At 43.3% G+C, this 18765-nt stretch overlaps 1 protein-coding gene across 2 annotated transcripts; it reads right to left on the bottom strand.

Moving 5' to 3' along the window:
* Positions 1-2144: 2144 nt before the first annotated feature.
* Positions 2145-6601, bottom strand: LOC109762038 (probable beta-1,3-galactosyltransferase 2). Of its 2 annotated transcripts, none has more exons than XM_020320851.4 (11): positions 6016-6601; positions 4945-5044; positions 4784-4842; positions 4478-4674; positions 4289-4352; positions 4091-4163; positions 3871-3991; positions 3691-3778; positions 3484-3609; positions 3244-3353; positions 2145-2782 (listed from the first exon to the last, which is right to left on the bottom strand). In XM_020320851.4, the coding sequence occupies exons 1-11, from the start codon at positions 6129-6131 to the stop codon at positions 2634-2636; spliced, it is 1203 nt and encodes a 400-aa protein (XP_020176440.1). In that variant the 5' UTR covers positions 6132-6601; the 3' UTR covers positions 2145-2633. The 2 variants fall into 2 exon arrangements, with proteins under 2 accessions (XP_020176440.1, XP_073360335.1); XM_073504234.1 differs by having other exon boundaries at positions 4784-4809; positions 6016-6554.
* Positions 6602-18765: the final 12164 nt, after the last annotated feature.

The following is an 18765-nucleotide window of genomic DNA, read 5'->3' as shown; positions in this document are numbered from 1 at the left end:
CTATATTCTCTATCGGTTTGTACCAATTTTTTCTTTTCGTTTTCTTTCCAAAAATGTTTCCAAAATTTCAAAACTAATAAAAAGTTCTTAAAAATGTTCACAATTTATTGTAAAGAATAGCACATTCTTTCCTAGAATGTTCGCAAATGGTTAAAAAATGTTTAAACATGTTCAACTTTTTTTAAAAATAATAAATATTCAAGTTTTGTGGAAAATACATAATAATAATAATAATAAAATATAAACGAAAATAAGAAAAGAAAATAGAGGATCGGTTTCTACTATAGTCAGCTGCAACTCCTACGCGCCAAACTGGTTGGCCCAGCCATGGCGCCTGTGCATTTGCCCGCGATCGAGTCGCAATAAGCAACACATAATATATATACCCCCCCCCCCCCCCCCCCCCAAAAAAAAGGAGCTCTCGGAGCCGAACTCTATTTCATGCACGGTGTTTAGGCGGGTTTCTTAGTATTTTCGTAGGCATTTTTTACTTTTTCTTACCTTATTTTTGTTTTCATCATGTTTGCCCTTTTTTCTTCCTTGTTTTTCCTTTTTGTTCCCATATTTCTTTTGAGTTTTATGGTCATTTTCCTTTTACTTTTTAAGAACCTTCTCCCTTTGTTTTCACTCTCATCTTGATATATGCTTGTATTTTTTCTTTTTACAATTCAGACATTTTCCCCATCCTGTATGCATATATATTCACACGTGTACTCAATTTTATGTATTGTGATGAATTTTTTATTACATGATTCTTCTACATGAACAGATACACTATGCAAATTTCCTAAATACATGATTTTTCAAATATGTTGTGACCATTTTTCAAATAAAATATGTGCCTTTTTAAATCCGATGTGACCATTTTTGCATTATGCAGTGAACAATTTAGTAATACTTGGTGAATATTGTTTTCAAATAATCAATGAAGATACATATTCACTGAACATTTTTAATATGCTATTAAAAATTTAATATTATGATGAATATTTTAAGAATACTCGATGAATTGTTTTGATAGATGATATGAACTTTTTTTTATATACACAATGATCTATTTCTTAAATACTTGGTGAATTTTTTGTAATACACGATAAACTTGTAAAATACATGGTGAACATTTGAAAAATATAATGAATTTTAAAAAATGGGGTGAACATTTACTAAATACATGTAGAATTTTAAAATTATGTGATATTGATTTTCTAATATTGTAAAAGGGGATCTTTTTCTTCAAATAGAACATGGACATTTTTTCAACTACGTGGTGACCATTTTTAAATACGCAATAAACATCTTAAAAATATAAAGAATCTTTTTAAAATATGTGGTGAACAGGTTTGAAATATGTGATGATTTCTTTAAAGAATAGGTGGTGGTCATTTCGAAAATATGTCATTAACATTTTTCAAATACGTGATAACATCTTTTTAAATACACAACGTTCCTTTAAATACATGGTGAACACTTTAGGAATATGATGGATATTTTTTTAAATACACATTAAACATTATATTGGCGAACATGTACATTTTTCATTTCTTGCAACACATGCTTTTGAACCGCTTAACTACATTAAAAAAATTGTTTGAAGGCGGGGTGGGAGGGGGGGGGGGGTTAAAATATATTTGATGAAGCATTTCTCTAAAATGTGCGCTTGTGGATGCGCGCGCGCAGAGAGAGAGAGAGAGAGAGAGAGAGAGAGAGAGAGATTGGAGACGTGATACTCGGAGGGGCGACGAGTGAAAGGAGAAGGATCAATACAACAACAGCAACAGCAACAACAACAACAACAACAACAACAACAACAACAACAACAACAACAAAATTTACCCTTGCAAAAAAGAAAAACAACAACAACAACAACAACAACAACAACAACAACAAAATTTAGACTTTCCGTATTTTACAAAAGGAAAACAAGCAAGAAGATCATCCCACGGCTACGGGTAGGCTCGCCACAACTCCATACAACAAACCTCTGTATCGTTCCAATTTTATCGGATGTCCCCGAAGTGATAACACAACAAATCTTACAATGATCAGATCAATACAAGAACAAAATAATTTAGAGTTTCCATATATTTTCTGAAAGGAAAAAAGCAAGACCATCCCACGGGTACGCTGGCGCACACATCCACCTGGAAATCCAAAAAACATTTTATTATGTTATTACTTGATAGCATACATCACCGATGAGCATCTGGCAAGAATGGTGGGGGAGAACCCCGTCGACCTCCCTCTCCTTCCACTCTTTTATCGTCACATCACCCTCTCCACTATCTTCTCATATTTTATAAGTAATTTTGCCGGGATCTTCTCAAGCACTAAAACAGAAAAGCTCCCCTACGTACACTGATACAGTCCTAGTCAATCAACCCACTAAAAGATTAAATGAAAAAACAATGAACGTACAAAAGAGGAACAAGACTCCTGCTGTCGGCCGTGCTTGTACATGAGTGTACAACCATCTCCTGCTCTTGGTACGGACCACCAACGAATTTTCTTTCATCCACCATCTTGACGTATTCCGGTTAATCCTTATGATATCCGGCCACCCTCCGTTAAAGCATGGATTGTATATGTGGATATCATGTGCCTTTCTCCTTTCAGCAGTCTGAAGAATCTTCAGTTTAGAAGGTTGCGTTCCAGATGGCGTTCGCACTCTCGCCGCAGCGCCGATGGACCTCCTTGATCCGATCCGCCGACTTGCAGATGCCGCTGCAGCTCCAGTCGAACGACGCGGCGCATACGTTTCCCGCCTGAGCCTTCCGCTCACATTCTGCACAATTGTGACAAGAAAGATCAGCTCAAATATATTCCAAAATCTCAGTGAAAAAATGATTTACAGATGTGAACTGTCAGTCATTCAGAAGGGACGGTGATACTTTAAGACGAAGAGGCGCCCTTCTTCTTTAAAAGAAAAATGGAGAAGGAAAGATGAGATGTCTAATGTCCCGAAAGACTGATGGCACATGACGAACTCTTAAAAACGTCGAGAAGCACATGCTTATGACAGCTGATACCGCACCTACTTACTGAAGTTGACTGGCAACCGCTCCAGATCCAAACTACATACACATTAAAGAATACTTACGCTGCCTTGCGAAATGATTGCATACAGGTCGACTAAGCTGTAATGCTAAAATATTGATCAGCAGCTACATACAGGTGGTGGCTGACTGGCATGTTAAACACCGACGAATTTCATCAAAGAGGAAGCAATTCAGTCCCAGGGGTTACCTGGATGCGTGCCGCAACAGAGCCGGCGATCATCGACGTGCTCGGCGTCTACTCCGATGAACCATGCCCCTATGGACACGTCCTCGTTGGCATATTTGTGGAGAACATGCCTGAAATGTCGCCATCCAATCATCAGGGTTAGGTTATGGTCAGCGATGCGATGGGCAGGTGTTGACTTGTGCGTAGAAAATTCAGTCAGTCGGCACAAGGGAACACAAAACATTCTTAACATTTGCTTACTGGTTGATTGATATGTAGGAGGCCAGATCCTTGGAGATGGCGTACAGCTGACCGCTCGCGTGCCGGAAGTACTTGTTTCCCCATTCGCCGAATTTCCAGTACTCGGGCTCATGGTATTTGACACCCCTGAAACGGCCAATAACTTGGTTTCAGCAGCTGTTGCAATGGGACCAAGAAAGGCGTCGTAGCAGTGGCGAGTGAGCTTACTCCTGAGCGAGGACCGGGCCTGATTTCATGCAGCCGATGTAAGCTCGGGGCTTGGAACGATGTCTGGCCAATATGCCTCCAAGAGTTGCTGCAATTTATATGGTCGAATCTCGTCAATACACACTAGTGAGACACTTCATTTCAATAAGTATAGCACTATAAGTGAAGTGTAGTACAAACCTATGTTTACATGCACATCATCGTCCACCTTGACGAAGTACTCTGCATCCCACGTGGACACGGCTTTGGCGAAGTAGGATTTCGTCTTTGCTGCCAGCTCCAGGTACCCTTCAACGTGGTCCTGGACGACAGTATGAGTGACTGTTAATACTACTGGTACAGCTAGATGCAATCATCAATACTACGTACTATGTTCTGCGTCCAAAGGAAGTCAAGTTACCAGCCTCAAGAAGTCGCCATGCTCTCTGTCTTCTGCGTCAATTGCTCTATCCAGTATCCCACCAGATGTTGCACTGGAAAGGGCAAGTTTCAGATGTCAGTAATCTGAATTTACAGTTGGATTAACATAGATTAACCATACAAAATGTCGAAGTGTACTGCTTTTTTTTTTTATAAAGGCAATGCATGATGAACTGACCTGTGACCTATGACGAAACGGACAATGATGCCCTTCTCCTCTTCCATCTTCCTTCTTTTCTCCCCTGCAGTAAATCCAGCAAAGCCGGTCAGGGGACACATCACACAAGGTCGGTGCTAAGGCAGGGAAAAGCAATGGAATTTTTGTTACGAGGAAGTATCTTAAGGTAGGAACAAGGAACTGCAAAACCTTGAGGCATCCATGTGGCACGAACTGAATCTCGCCGCTTCCGGCTGCTGAACGCGGTGTTGATGCCGATGACCATGAAGTACTTCCGTTTCGCCGTCGGTTCCGACGACGGTACACCGCCGTTGAGGATAGAGTCCTGCGTCGCCTTGGCCGAGGCTAGCTCCATTTCTAGGTTCGATATTGTTTTGTCCAGCGTCCTGATCACAGAAGGAGGTGCTGTAAGTCCCCACCCGACACTCCAGTGTGGCGTCAGAGTTAGTAAGTAGAATGAAAACGTTGTACTGATTCAACACTTGGTCTACTTACTGTATAGCATCTTCAGTTCTTTGGACCTGCCCAAAATCGTCTTTTGGCTCGTTATTAATCTATTGTATTTTCAAAAGAAAGGAGGGATTAGCGATCAGATCAGATCGCTCAGCGGAAGTCGGCAATCAGATACTATAATAAGTGGAAGGGTATATGCTTACAGTTTTGAGCGCACAATCACTAGAAGAGACGAGATTCATTCTGTCCAATTCGAGGGCCGACCTCCTGATGATCTCTTTGGATTCCGGGACGGTCCACATCCTGCGTCAGCCAACAAATTTAAATTTACAGTGCCGAACAGAGTCATTTGCGATAGCAACAGCCTAGACAATATAAATACTAGATAGAAAAATGCAAGAAAAGTATAGCTGCTCATCATCGGCCAAGCAGTACTGCGAAACACTGGAGGTGATTTTACTGTCGAATTTTTTATCGGATGAAGTACCCCAAAAGGTGAAAGTGATTCCACTTTTACTACTTAGACAAAACACTTGTGATCTGGGTGGTGGGGCCGGGGCAACAGAAACCAAACCACTATGTTGTCGGCGACAGGTAGACTGGTAGCAGATGCTGGGCGGGTAGTTCGCGTTTAATGGCCCTGTGACCTGCTTGCGATGCAAGATCTTCAGACATAAAGAAGCATCTCATCCGCCAGTGAAGTACACGGCGGGGTACAGGCGCTCGGAATTCCACGTTCACGACTCCGGTGATAGTACGCTACAGCAACAGTCGTGCAGAGAGAGAGAGGAGTACAGCAGCTATAGTATTGGTGGTCGGCCCCTTGTGGGTGGGTACTGGGTAGTACTCGCCTGGCCCTTGGAAAAAATGGGGTGAAGTGATCACAGCAAGTCAATAAGCCAATAGGATTCGGTGATTCTGCAGAGGACTCTGCTCGAGACGGAGACATTCACTAGGACATGATCGGAGTTAGCTGCTGCAGCCGAAGAAGCAGATTTATTCTCTCTCTGTGTGTGCAAGAAGCCTAATATAACAGGCAAAACGTACGCGGGCATTGTTCGGTCATCAAGAACTCAAGGCAAAACAAGGAGCCAGGCATGAATGAATATGCAAAAAAGGAAGAACTGGGCGGCCCAAGAAAACCTGCATGCAGAAACGTCAGAGCGATCGAAACTTGATGAATCATCCAAGCGAACTCACAGGATATCAGGAGCGGCAAAGAAGAAAAAAAGAGGAAGAAGAGGAGGAGGAAGAAGAAGGAGCATGACGTGCACCTGTTGGTGAAGATGAGGCCGACGCAGAAGCTGCTGAGGCAGAGCAGAGAGGTCCATTTCCGGGAGATGGTGCCCCTGAACAGCAGCTCGTCCCCTGCTCCCAACCCCCTCGTCATCTCCCTCTCTTCGGCTCTCTCTTCCCCTCTCCGCAACACTAAGCCTGGGTCTCACCTAAGGCTCGGTCAGGGCCACACGGCTTTGCTCTCCGGGGAAAGCATGATCACGCCACAGGAACTTCCAAGCCCAGCATCAGGAATCTAATGGTCCCTGCTTCTACTCCACCACCACCTCCCGCTGCCGCTCTCACTTTTGTGAGGCGCAAGTCTCCCTCCACCTTGCTTCCCTCTCCGGATTCCTGCCTGGGTTCGCTCCGAGTGGCCGGTGTCTTTGAAGTGAAGGGGAAGGGGAGGGAGCGCGAGGAGGAGGACGCACCAACTGCGGGCGTGCGTGCGTGCGTGCGATCTCCGATCTGTGATGCGTGTGGGTGAGCCAGCGAGCGGGCGGTGTGGAGTCCGAGGGAGGCAAGGGATCTCGCGCCCGCCCAGATTTATTCGGCAGTGTATGTCTGGGGGCACTCGGGCCGGTCTGGGCATCACCGCACCGCACCGGCCGGCTCAGTCTGGTGGTTATCTTCTCGGTTTAAACTTTGTTCTTTGGTGGATTATAGTATTATTACTGACACTGGCTTGACAGCATTGATGCCCGGGTAAGGTTAGTTAGACTGAATGGATTTGAACTCAACTAAAAAAAATTATTTGGACTGGTGGGGAGAAATTGTGCTAGTAAATTTGCCCCTTCCATGGCCCAGTCAACGCCCCATCTTTGTGTTAATCTTCCAGGAATTTTATAGTGCAAATGATATTTTTGGAGAATCTCTGATTACTGTGCAGTCTACTGTTACTGCAAACTGTAGTTTGTGTGTCGTGTGTGTGTGTGTGTGTGTGTGTGTGTGTGTGTGTGTGTGTGTGTGTTTACATTTTTATAATTGACGTTTTTGTTGTCTCGGTGTCGCATTAACATGATACATAAGGCTAGAAGTATTTGGCATGGTTTCTGACTGAAACCGTTTCCGAATTCGGTTTCCAAGATGATTTGAAGTGTTTACCATATTTCTGACTGAAATTGCTTCCGAATTCGGCTTTACAGGATGGTAAGATACTTTTGACATTATATCCGTATCTGAGTCCGTTTGATAGGATATGGTATAGAATAATAAGATAATCCAATTTTTGAAATATGTATACCTGATTTTATTGGTGAAGTTTTAAGTATTAATTAGCAATACGTGAATGATATCCTGGCTTATGAGACAAGACATGCTTGTTAGTGATTTGTTTTTCTTATTTTAGTTTCTAGTGATTTATGTGTGTTTAAAGTGTACAAGTATTTGCAGTTGCTCATTGTTTATGTATGATTTTAGTTCAATATTCCTCGTATATGCATGTTGATGTGTAGCATTCCATGTACATCACTATGAACCCATCATCAAGCCCTCGAGCTCCAAGTGGACATTTGACAAGAGCTCGCACACGTGCCATTGAAACCGACATGACTTAGTTCCTACTTGAGCAATGGGGTGTTTGTACTTCGATGGTTCAATACTTTCCACATCTAGCACATACTGTTAAGATTCTCAGTTGAAACTCGCCACCTCTATCAATTGCTCATCTGGATCGTAATATGTCCTAACCGAGGTCATAAGATGTCAATAAAGTTGGATCATAAGATGTTTTCCCCTCTATTCTTTTTGTGGTGAATTGAGTCTTACTCCTCTACGAGTTTCTTTATGTTGGATTGGATCTTTTGAATTTGAGATTACATGAAGCATGTCTAGTATAACTTGTGGATACCTGTGGTGACATTCAGGTACTCTATGCATATTCATGTTAGAACGGTAGCTACCATGGTGTTGTCGTAGTACAATTTCTGGCACTACCCGTGAGACATTGGGGAGTTCAATAGATTAAGTTTAGAAAGCCAACTTTAAGGTGGTTTGCTGTTAAGCGCACCTATGTGATTTTATCCAGTTTTCTCCGATAAAAATATAACCTTTGTAGTGATTCTTTACCGCTTTTGAGGGTATGTCACGTTGTTCAACTATGTTAATGATGTTGGGAGTTCGCACTAGTGAAAGTATGAACCCTAGGTCTTATTTTCAAGCATTGAAACACCATTATTATCTACTTTTGTTACTTGTTACCTTGCTGTTCGTATTTATTTAGATTACAAAAAGTTATTTCTACCATCCATACTACACATATATCATCATGTCTTTGTCGAACTAGTGCACCTATACAATTGACATATGTATTGGGTGTGTTGGGACACAAGAGAACACTTGTATTTGATTGCAGGGTTGTTTGAAAGAGCCCACTTTCATCCTACACCTCAACAGATTGATAAACCTTAGTTCATCCATTTGAGGAAAATTTGTTGCTGTTCTAGAAAACTCTACGCTCGAAGGCCCAACAAAGTCTACAAGAATAGAAGTTGTGTAGTAGACATCACTCCACTATGCGGCATCGAGCATAGTATTTACCTCATTCCCGATGCTCCTCCACCAAACCTTCCTCCTTACCGTGTTAGCCCCGAAGAGACCAAAGGGATCCAACATCAAAGACAAGAGCTACTTGACAAAGGGTATGTTCACGAAAGCTTGAGCCCTTGTGTCGTACCCATTGTAATTGTTCCTAAGAAAGATGACACATGGCGTATGTGTTGTGATTGTTGCCTCATTAACAACATCAAGGTTTACTATAGACATCCCATCCTCGCCTAGATGATATGTTAGATGAGCTTATTGGTGCCACTAATTTTCCAATATTGACTTGAAAAGTGGCTACTACCAAATCAGTATGCAAGTAGGGGATGAACGGAAAAACAACTTTTTAAACAAAGTTTGGCTTATATGAGTGGCTTATTATCTTGTTTGTTTTATCTAATGCACCTAGTACTTTCATGATATTGATGAATCATGTGCTTAGACATCTCATTGGTAAATATGTTAGTGTGTATTTCGATGAGATCTTCATCCATAGCAAGTCCATTGACGATCATCCAGAACATGTCACCCAAATGTACAAGCGCTAAGAAGTGAGAAAATGTATGCTAATCTTGAAAAGTGCATGTTTTGGACTACTAAGCTCATTTTCTTAGGTTTTGAGGTTTCTACAAGTGACATTGAAGCACATGAAGATAAAACTGATGTTATTCAAATTGGGCCACAACCAACCAACTTAACTCAAGTGCGTAGCTTTCTTGGTTTTACCGAATTTTATCATCGGTTTTAGCACTATAGCATCGCCATTGCCTGCTCTTAGTAAGAATAATGTGCCTTTTGTTGGGAAATGTTGCATGAAAAAAAAATTCTACGCACACGCAAGATCTATCCATGGAGATGCATAGCAACGAGAGGGGAGAGTGTGTCCACGTACCATCATAGACCGTAAGAGGAAGCGTTCAGTAACGCGGTTGATGTAGTCAAACTTCTTCGCGATCCAACCGATCGAGTACCGAACGTACGACACCTCCGCGTTCAGCACACGTTCAGCCCGGTGACGTCATCGCCTTCTTGATCCAGCAAGACGACGAAGTAGTGGATGAGTTTCGGCAGCACGACGACGTGGTTGTTGGGGAACGTAGTATTTCAAAAAAAAAATCCTATGATCACGCAAGATCTATCTAGGAGAAGCATAGCAACGAGCAGGGAGAGTGTGTCCACGTACCCTCGTAGACCGAAAGCGGAAGCGTTTAGTAACGCGATTGATGTAGTCGAACGTCTTCGCGATCCAACCGATCCAAGTACCGAACGTACGACACCTCCGTGTTCAGCACACGTTCAGCACGATGACGTCCCTCGAGCTCTTGATCCAGTTGAGGACGAGGGAAAGTTTCTTCAGCACGACGGCATGGTGACGGTGATGATGAAGTTACCGGCGCAGGGCTTCGCCTAAGCACTACGACGATATGACCGAGGTGTTAAACTGTGGAGGGGGCACCACACACGGCTAAGAGAAGACTTGGTGTGTTTTGGGGTGCCCCCTGCCCCCGTATATAAAGGAGGGAGGAGGAGGAGGCCGGCCAAGGGGGGCGCGCGCCATAGGGGAGTCCAACTAGGATTCCCAATCCTAGTTGGAGTCCCCTTCCTTTTCCAAGAGGGGGTGAGAGGGAAAGAGGAAGAGAGGGAGAAGGAAAGAGGGGGGCGCCCCCCCCTCCCTAGTCCAATTCGGACTTGCCATGGGGGGGGGGGGGGCGGCCACCCCTTGTGACCCTTCTCTCCTTTCCACTAAAGCCCATTAAGGCCCAATACTTCCCCGGGGGGCTCCGGTAACCTCCCGGTGCTTCGAAAAATACCCGAATCACTTCGGAACTATTCCGGTGTCCGAATATAACCTTCCAATATATCGATCTTTACCTCTCGACCATTTCAAGACTCCTTGTCATGTCCGTGATCTCATCCGGGACTCCGAACAAACTTCGGTCATCAAATCACATAACTCGTAATACAAATCGTCATCGAACGTTAAGCGTGCGGACCCTACGGGTTCGAGAACTATGTAGACATGACCGAGACACATCTCCAGTCAATAACCAACAGCGGAACCGGGATGCTCATAGTAGCTCCTACATATTCTACGAAGATCTTTGTTGGCCAAACCGCATAACAACATACGTCATTCCCTTTGTCATCGGTATGTTACTTTCCCGAGATTCAATCGTCGATATCCTCATACCTAGTTCAATCTCGTTACCGGCAAGTCTCTTTACTCGTTCCCTAATGCATCATCCCGCAACTAACTCATTAGTCACATTGCTTGCGAGGCTAATAGTGATGTGCATTACCGAGAGGGCCCAGGGATACCTCTTCGATACTCGGAGTGACAAATCCTAATCTCGATCTATGCCAACTCAACAAACACCATCGGAGACACTTGTAGAGCACCTTTATAATCACCCAGTTACGTTGTGACGTTTGATAGCACACAAGGTGTTCCTCCGATATTCGGGAGTTGCATAATCTCATAGTCAGAGGAACATGTATAAGTCATGAAGAAAGCAATAGCAATAAAACTTAACGATCATTATGCTAAGCTAACGGATGGGTCTTGTCCATCACATCATTCTCTAATGATGTGATCCCGTTCATCAAATCACAACACATGTCCATGGTCAGGAAACTTAACCATCTTTGATTAGCGAGCTAGTCAAGTAGAGGCATACTAGGGACACTCTGTTTGACTATGTATCCACACATGTACTAAGTTTCCGGTTAATACAATTCTAGCATGAATAATAAACATTAATCATGATATAAGGACATATAAATAACAACTTTATTATTGCCTCTAGGGCATATTTCCTTCAGTCTCCCACTTGCACTAGAGTCAATAATCTAGATTATATAGTAATGATTCTAACACCCATGGAGTCTTGGTGCTGATCATGTTTTGCTTGTGGAAGAGGCTTAGTCAACGGGTCTGCAACATTGAGATCCGTGTGTATTTTGCAAATTTCTATGTCTCCCTCCTTGACTAGATCGCGGATGGAATTAAAGCGTCTCTTGATGTGCTTGGTTCTCTTGTGAAATCTGGATTCCTTCGCTTAGGCAATAGCTCCAGTATTGTCACAAAAGATTTTCATTGGACCCGATGCACTAGGTATTACACCTAGATCGGATATGAACTCCTTCGTCCAGACTCCTTCATTTGCTGTTTCCGGAGCAGCTATGTACTCCGCTTCACACGTAGATCCCGCCACGACGCTCTGCTTAGAACTGCACCAACTGATAGCTCCACCACTCAATATAAATATGTATCCAGTTTGTGACTTAGAGTCATCCGGATCAGTGTCAAAGCTTGCATCGACGTAACCATTTACGACGAGCTCTTTGTCACCTCCATAAATGAGAAACATATCCTTAGTCCTTTTCAGGTATTTCAGGATGTTCTTGACCGCTGTCCAGTGATCCACTCCTGGATTACTTTGGTACCTCCTCCCTGCTAAACTAATAGCAAGGCACAAATCAGGTCTGGTACACATCATTTCATACATGATATAACCTATGGCTGAGGCATAGGGAATGACTTTCATTTTCTCTCTATCTTCTGTAGTGGTCGGGCATTGGTTCTGACTCAACTTCACACCTTGTAACACAGGCAAGAACCCTTTCTTGACTGATCCATTTTGAACTTTCTTCAAAACTTTATCAAGGTACGTGCTTTGTGAAAGTCCAATTAAGCGTGTTGATCTATCTCTATAGATCTTGATGCCCAATATATAAGCAACTTCACCGAGGTCTTTCATTGGAAAATTCTTATTCAAGTATCCTTTTATGCTATCCAGAAATTCTATATCATTTCTGATCAACAATATGTCATCCACATATAATATCAAAAATGCTACAGAGCTCCCACTCACTTTCTTGTAAATACATGCTTCTCCAAAAGTCTGTATAAAACCATATGCTTTGATCACATTATCAAAGCGTATATTCCAACTCCGAGAGGCTTGCACCGGTCCATAAATGGATTGCTGGAGCTTGCACACTTTGTTAGCACTTTTAGGATTGACAAAACCTTCTGGTTGCATCATATACAACTCTTCTTTAAGATATCCATTAAGGAATGCAGTTTTGACATCCATTTGCCAAATTTCATAATCATAAAATGCGGCAATTGCTAACATGATTCGGACAGACTTAAGCATCGCAACGAGTGAGAAGGTCTCATCATAGTCAACTCCTTGAACTTGTCGAAAACCTTTTGCAACAAGTCGAGCTTTGTAGATAGTAACATTACCGTCAACGTCAGTCTTCTTCTTAAAGATCCATTTATTCTCTATGGCTTGCTGATCATCAGGCAAGTCAACCAAAGTCCACACTTTGTTCTCATACATGGATCCCATGTCAGATTTCATGGCCTCAAGCCATTTTGCAGAATCTGGGCTCATCATCGCTTCCTCATAGTTCGTAGGTTCGTCATGGTCAAGTAACATGACTTCCAGAACAGGATTACCGTACCACTCTGGTGCGGACCTTACTCTGGTTGACCCACGAGGTTCGGTAGTAACTTGATCTGAAGTTTCATGATCATCACCATTAGCTTCTTCACTGATTAGTGTAGGAATCACTGGAACTGATTTCTGTGATGAACTACTTTCCAATTCGGGAGAAGGTACGATTACCTCATCAAGTTCTACTTTCCTCCCACTCACTTCTTTCGAGAGAAACTCCTTCTCTAGAAAGGATCCATTCTTAGCAACGAATATCTTGCCTTCGGATCTGTGATAGAAGGTGTACCCAACAGTCTCCTTTGGGTATCTTATGAAGACACATTTCTCCGATTGGGTTCGAGCTTATTAGGTTGAAGCTTTTTCACATAAGCATCGCAGCCCCAAACTTTAAGAAACGACAGCTTAGGTTTCTTACCAAACCACAGTTCATATGGTGTCGTCTCAACGGATTTAGATGGTGCCCTATTTAACGTGAATGCAGCCGTCTCTAAAGCATAACCCCAAAACAATAGTGGTAAATCGGTAAGAGACATCATAGATTGCACCATATCTAATAAAGTACGGTTACAATGTTCGGACACACCATTACGCTGTGGTGTTCCAGGTGGCGTGAGTTGCTAAACTATTCCACATTGTTTCAAATGAAGACCAAACTCGTAACTAAAATATTCACCTCCACGATCAGATCATAGAAAATTTATTTTCTTGTTATGATGATTTTCCACTTCACTCTGAAATTCTTTGAACTTTTCAAATGTTTCAGACTTGTGTTTCATCAAGTAGATATACCCATATCTGCTCAAATCATCTGTAAAGGTCAGAAAATAACGATACCTGCCGCGAGCCTCAACACTCATTGGACCGCATACATCAGTATGTATTATTTCCAACAAGTTTGTTGCTCGCTCCATTGTTCCGGAGAACGGAGTTTTAGTCATCTTGCCCATGAGGCATGGTTCGCAAGTATCAAGTGATTCCAAAAGTCCATCGGCATGGAGTTTCTTCATGCGCTTTACACCAATATGACCTAAACGGCAGTGCCACAAATAAGTTGCACTATCATTATTAACCTTGCATATTTTGGCTTCAATATTATGAATATGTGTATCACTACAATCGATATTCAACAAAAATAGACCACTCATCAAGGGTGCATGACCATAAAAGATATCACTCATATAAATAGAACAACAATTATTCTCTGATTTAAATGAATAACCGTCTCGCATCAAACAAGATCCAGATATAATGTTCATGCTTTAATGCTGGCACCAAATAACAATTATTCAGCTCTAAAACTAATCCCAAAGGTAGATGTAGAGGTAGCGTGCCGACGGCGATCAAATCGACTTTGGAACCATTTCCCACGTGCATCGTCACCTCGTCCTTAGCCAATCTTCGTTTAATCCGTAGCCCCTGTTTCGAGTTGCAAATATGAGCAACAAAACCAGTATCAAATACCCAAGCGCTACTACGAGCATTAGTAAGGTACACATCAATAACATGTATATCAAATATACCTTTCACTTTGCCATCCTTCTTATCCGCCAAATACTTGGGGCAGTTGTGCTTCCAGTGACCAGTCCCTTTGCAGTAGAAGCACTCAGTCTCAGTCTTAGGTCCAGTCTTGGGCTTCTTCACTTGAGCAGCAACTTGCTTGCCGTTCTTCTTGAAGTTCCCCTTCTTCCCTTTGCCCTTTTTCTTGAAACTAGTGGTCTTGTTAACCATCAACACTTGATGCTCCTTCTTGATTTCTACCTCCGCAACCTTTAGCATCGCGAAGAGCTCGGGTATTGTATTATCCATCCCTTGCATATTATAGTTCATCACGAAGCTTTTGTAGCTTGGTGGCAGTGATTGAAGAACTATGTCAATGACACTATCATCAGGAAGATTAACTCCCAGTTGAGTCAAGTGGTTGTGGTACCCAGACATTCTGAGTATGTGTTCACTGACAGAACTATTCTCCTCCATCTTGCAGCTATAGAACTTGTTGGAGATTTCATATCTCTCAATTCGGGCCTTTGCTTGAAATATTAACTTCAACTCCTGAAACATCTCATATGCTCCATGACGTTCGAAACATCGTTGAAGTCCTGATTCTAAGCCATAAAGCATGGCACACTGAACTATCGAGTAGTCATCAGCTTTGCTCTGCCAGACGTTCATAACGTCCGGAGTTGCTCCTGCAGCGGGTTTTGCACCTAGCGGTGCTTCCAGGGTGTAATTCTTCTGTGCAGCAATGAGGATAATCCTCAAGTTATGGACCCAGTCCGTGTAGTTGCTACCATCATCTTTCAACTTAGCTTTCTCTAGGAACGCATTAAAATCAAAGGAACAGTAGCACGGGCCATTGATCTACAACAACATAGACATGCAAAAACTATCAGGTACTACATTCATGATAAATTAAAGTTCAATTAATCATATTACTTAAGAACTCCCACTTAGATAGACATCCCTCTAGTCATCTAAATGATCACGTGATCCATATCAACTAAACCATGTCCGATCATCACGTGAGATGGAGTGGTTTTCAATGGTGAACATCACTATGTTGATCATATCTACTATATGATTCACGTTCGACCTTTCGGTCTCAGTGTTCCGAGGCCATATCTGCATATGCTAGGCTCGTCAAGTTTAACCCGAGTATTCTGCATGTGCAAAACTGGCTTGCACCCGTTGTATGTGAACGTAAAGCTTATCACACCCGATCATCACATGGTTTCTCGAAACAACGAACTATAGCAACGGTGCATACTCAGGGAGAACACTTATACCTTGAAATTTAGTGAGGGATCATCTTATAATGCTACCGCCGTACTAAGCAAAATAAGATGCGTAAAGGATAAAATCACATGCAATCAAAATATGTGACATGATATGGCCATCATCATCTTGTGCCTTTGATCTCCATCTCCAAAGCACCGTCATGTCTCCATCGTCACCGGCTTGACACGTTGATCTCCATCGTAGCATCGTTGTCATCTTGCCAACTATTGCTTCTACGACTATCGCTACCGCTTAGTGATAAAGTAAAGCAATTACATGGCGATTGCATTTCATACAATAAAGCGACAACCATAAGGCTCCTGCCAGTTGCCGATAACGGTTATAAAACATGATCATCTCATACATCAATTTATATCTCATCACGTCTTGACCATATCACATCACAACATGCCCTGCAAAAACAAGTTAGACGTCCTCTACTTTGTTGTTGCAAGTTTTACGTGGCTGCTACGGGCTTCTAGCAACAACCGTTCTTACCTACGCATCAAAACCACAACAATTTTTCGTCAAGTGTCCTGTTTTAACCTTCAACAAGGACCGGCCGTAGTCAAACTCGATTCAACTAAAGTTGGAGAAACAAACACCTGCTAGCCACCTGTGTGCGAAGCACGTCGGTAGAACCAGTCTCATGAACGCGGTCATGTAATGTCGGTCCGGGCCGCTTCATCCAGCAATACTGCCGAATCAAAGTAAGACGTTGGTGGTAAGCGGTATGACTATTATCGCCCACAACTCATTGTGTTCTACTCGTGCATATAACATCTACGCATAGACCTGGCTCGGGTACCACTGTTGGGGAATGATAATCCCCAAGTGCAGGGAATCATTGTAGCAATTCCCAAAGGTGGAAGTGATAAGTATGGAGTGTCGAACCCACAAGGAGCTAAAGGTAAGATCAATATTCTCTCAAGTCTTATCTGCCATTGATACGACTCTACGTACACCGAACATTTGCTTCCAACTAGAAACGAGAAATAAAACTACGTTGTGGGTATGAAGAGGATAACTTTGCATGATATCAGAGAGCTAAAATATAAAAGTAGGTGCTGTTATCATAAAGTTAGAATATATTACTAAATATTATAAATAGCAAGTGTGGAATAGTGATGGGTCGGTGTGCGGAATTATCCTAGGCAATTGTTAACAAGACCGGTAATCACTATTGCAATTTCATATGAGGGAGAGGCATAAGCTAACATACTTTCTCTTCTTGGATCATATGCACTTATGATTGGAACTCTAGCAAGCATCCGCAACTACTAAAGATCATTAAGGTAAAACCCAACCATAGCATTAAAGCATCAAGTCCCCTTTATCCCATACGCAACAATCCCCTTACTCGGGTTTATGCTTCTGTCACTCAAGCAACCCACTATAAGCGAATCATGAACGTATTGCAACACCCTACAGCGGCAATCCCTCACACTTGTGCGACACGGAGGGCACAATAGGACAACACCAAAATAAAACATACAACTCATACCAATCTATATCATCAATCAACCCAAAGACAAAGGATATCTACTCAAAACATCATAGGATGGCAACACATCATTGGATCATAATATGTGGCATAAAGCACCATGTTCAAGTAGGGATTACAGTGGGGTGCGGGAGAGTGGACCGCGTAAAATAGATGAGGATGGTGATGATGATGGTGATGTTGATGAAGACGATCACCGCGGCGATGATTCCCCGCCCGATGGCACTCCGACGCCACCGAGAGAGAGGAGGAGAGGTTCTCCCCCTTGTGCTTCCTCCTCCATGGCCTCCCCCCTGGATGGGGAGAGGTTCTCCCTCTGGATCTTGGCCTTCATGGCGACGATGGCCCCACCGGGATCCTCCTCGATGGCCTCTGGTGATGATGGCCCCCTCCGTCAGGGTGCCAGAGAGGGCCTAGATTGATTTCTCGTGGCTACAGAGGCTTGCGGCGGCGGAACTTCTGATCTAGGTTATTTTCTGGAGGTTTATGTATTTATAGGAGAGGATGGCATCGAGAACAAGTCAGGGGGGTCCTCGAGGCGGCCACGAGATAGGGGGCGTGCCCCCACCCTCGTGGGGCCCATGGGACTCCTCTCCGGTAGATTTTTGTTCCCACATTTTTTATATTTTCCAGAAAAATTCTCCGTTGATTTTCATCGCATTCCGAGAACTTTTATTTCTACACAAAAACAACACCACGGTAGTTCTGCTGAAAAAGCGTCAGTCCGGGTTAGTTCTAATCAAATCATACCAAAATCATATAAAACTATTGTAAACATGGCATGAATACTTCATAAATTATAGATACGCTGGAGACGTATCAGGGAACGTAGTATTTCAAAAAAATTCCTACGATCACACAAGATCTATCTAGGAGAAGCATAGTAATGAGCGGGGAGAGTGTGTCCACGTACCCTCGTAGACCGAAAGCGGCAGCGTTTAGTAACGCGGTTGATGTAGTCGAACGTCTTCGCGATCCAACCGATCCAAGTACCGAACGTACGACACCTCCATGTTCAGCACACGTTCAGCACGATGACGTCCCTCGAGCTCTTGATCGAGTTGAGGACGAGGTAGAGTTTCATCAGCACGACGGCGTGGTGACGGTGATGATGAAGTTACCGGCGCAGGGCTTTGCCTAAGCACTACGACGATATGACCGAGGTGTTAAACTGTGGAGGGGGCACCGCACACGGCTAAGAGAAGACTTGGTGTGTTTTGGGGTGCCCCCTGCCCCCGTATAGAAAGGAGGGAGGAGGAGGAGGCCGGGGGGGGGGGGTGGCGCGTGCCATAGGGGAGTCCAACTAGGATTCCCAATCCTAGTTGGAGTCCCCTTCCTTTTCCAAGAGGGGGAGAGAGGGAAGGAGGAAGAGAGGGAGAAGGAAGGAGGGGGGCACCGCCCCCTCCCTGTCGGTGGGAACGACACCTATGGGATCACTGGAATCCCTTCTACGGTTGGCG

This window comes from Aegilops tauschii, chromosome 7 (genome assembly GCF_002575655.3).
Source record: "Aegilops tauschii subsp. strangulata cultivar AL8/78 chromosome 7, Aet v6.0, whole genome shotgun sequence".
Lineage (NCBI taxonomy): Eukaryota > Viridiplantae > Streptophyta > Magnoliopsida > Poales > Poaceae > Aegilops > Aegilops tauschii.
The sequence above is the reverse complement of the archived record's forward strand: the minus strand, read 5'-3'. Positions and strand labels throughout refer to the sequence as shown.

Coding starts and splice junctions, on each gene's coding strand:
- LOC109762038 (XM_020320851.4), bottom strand. CDS start 6,131: ATGACGAGGGGGTTGGGAGCAGGGGACGAGCTGCTGTTCAGGGGCACC. Junction 5,045..6,015: donor GGCCTCATCTTCACCAACAG/GTGCACGTCATG, acceptor TGGCTGACGCAG/GATGTGGACCGTCCCGGAAT. Junction 3,354..3,483: donor TCCTACATATCAATCAACCA/GTAAGCAAATGT, acceptor GCGACATTTCAG/GCATGTTCTCCACAAATATG.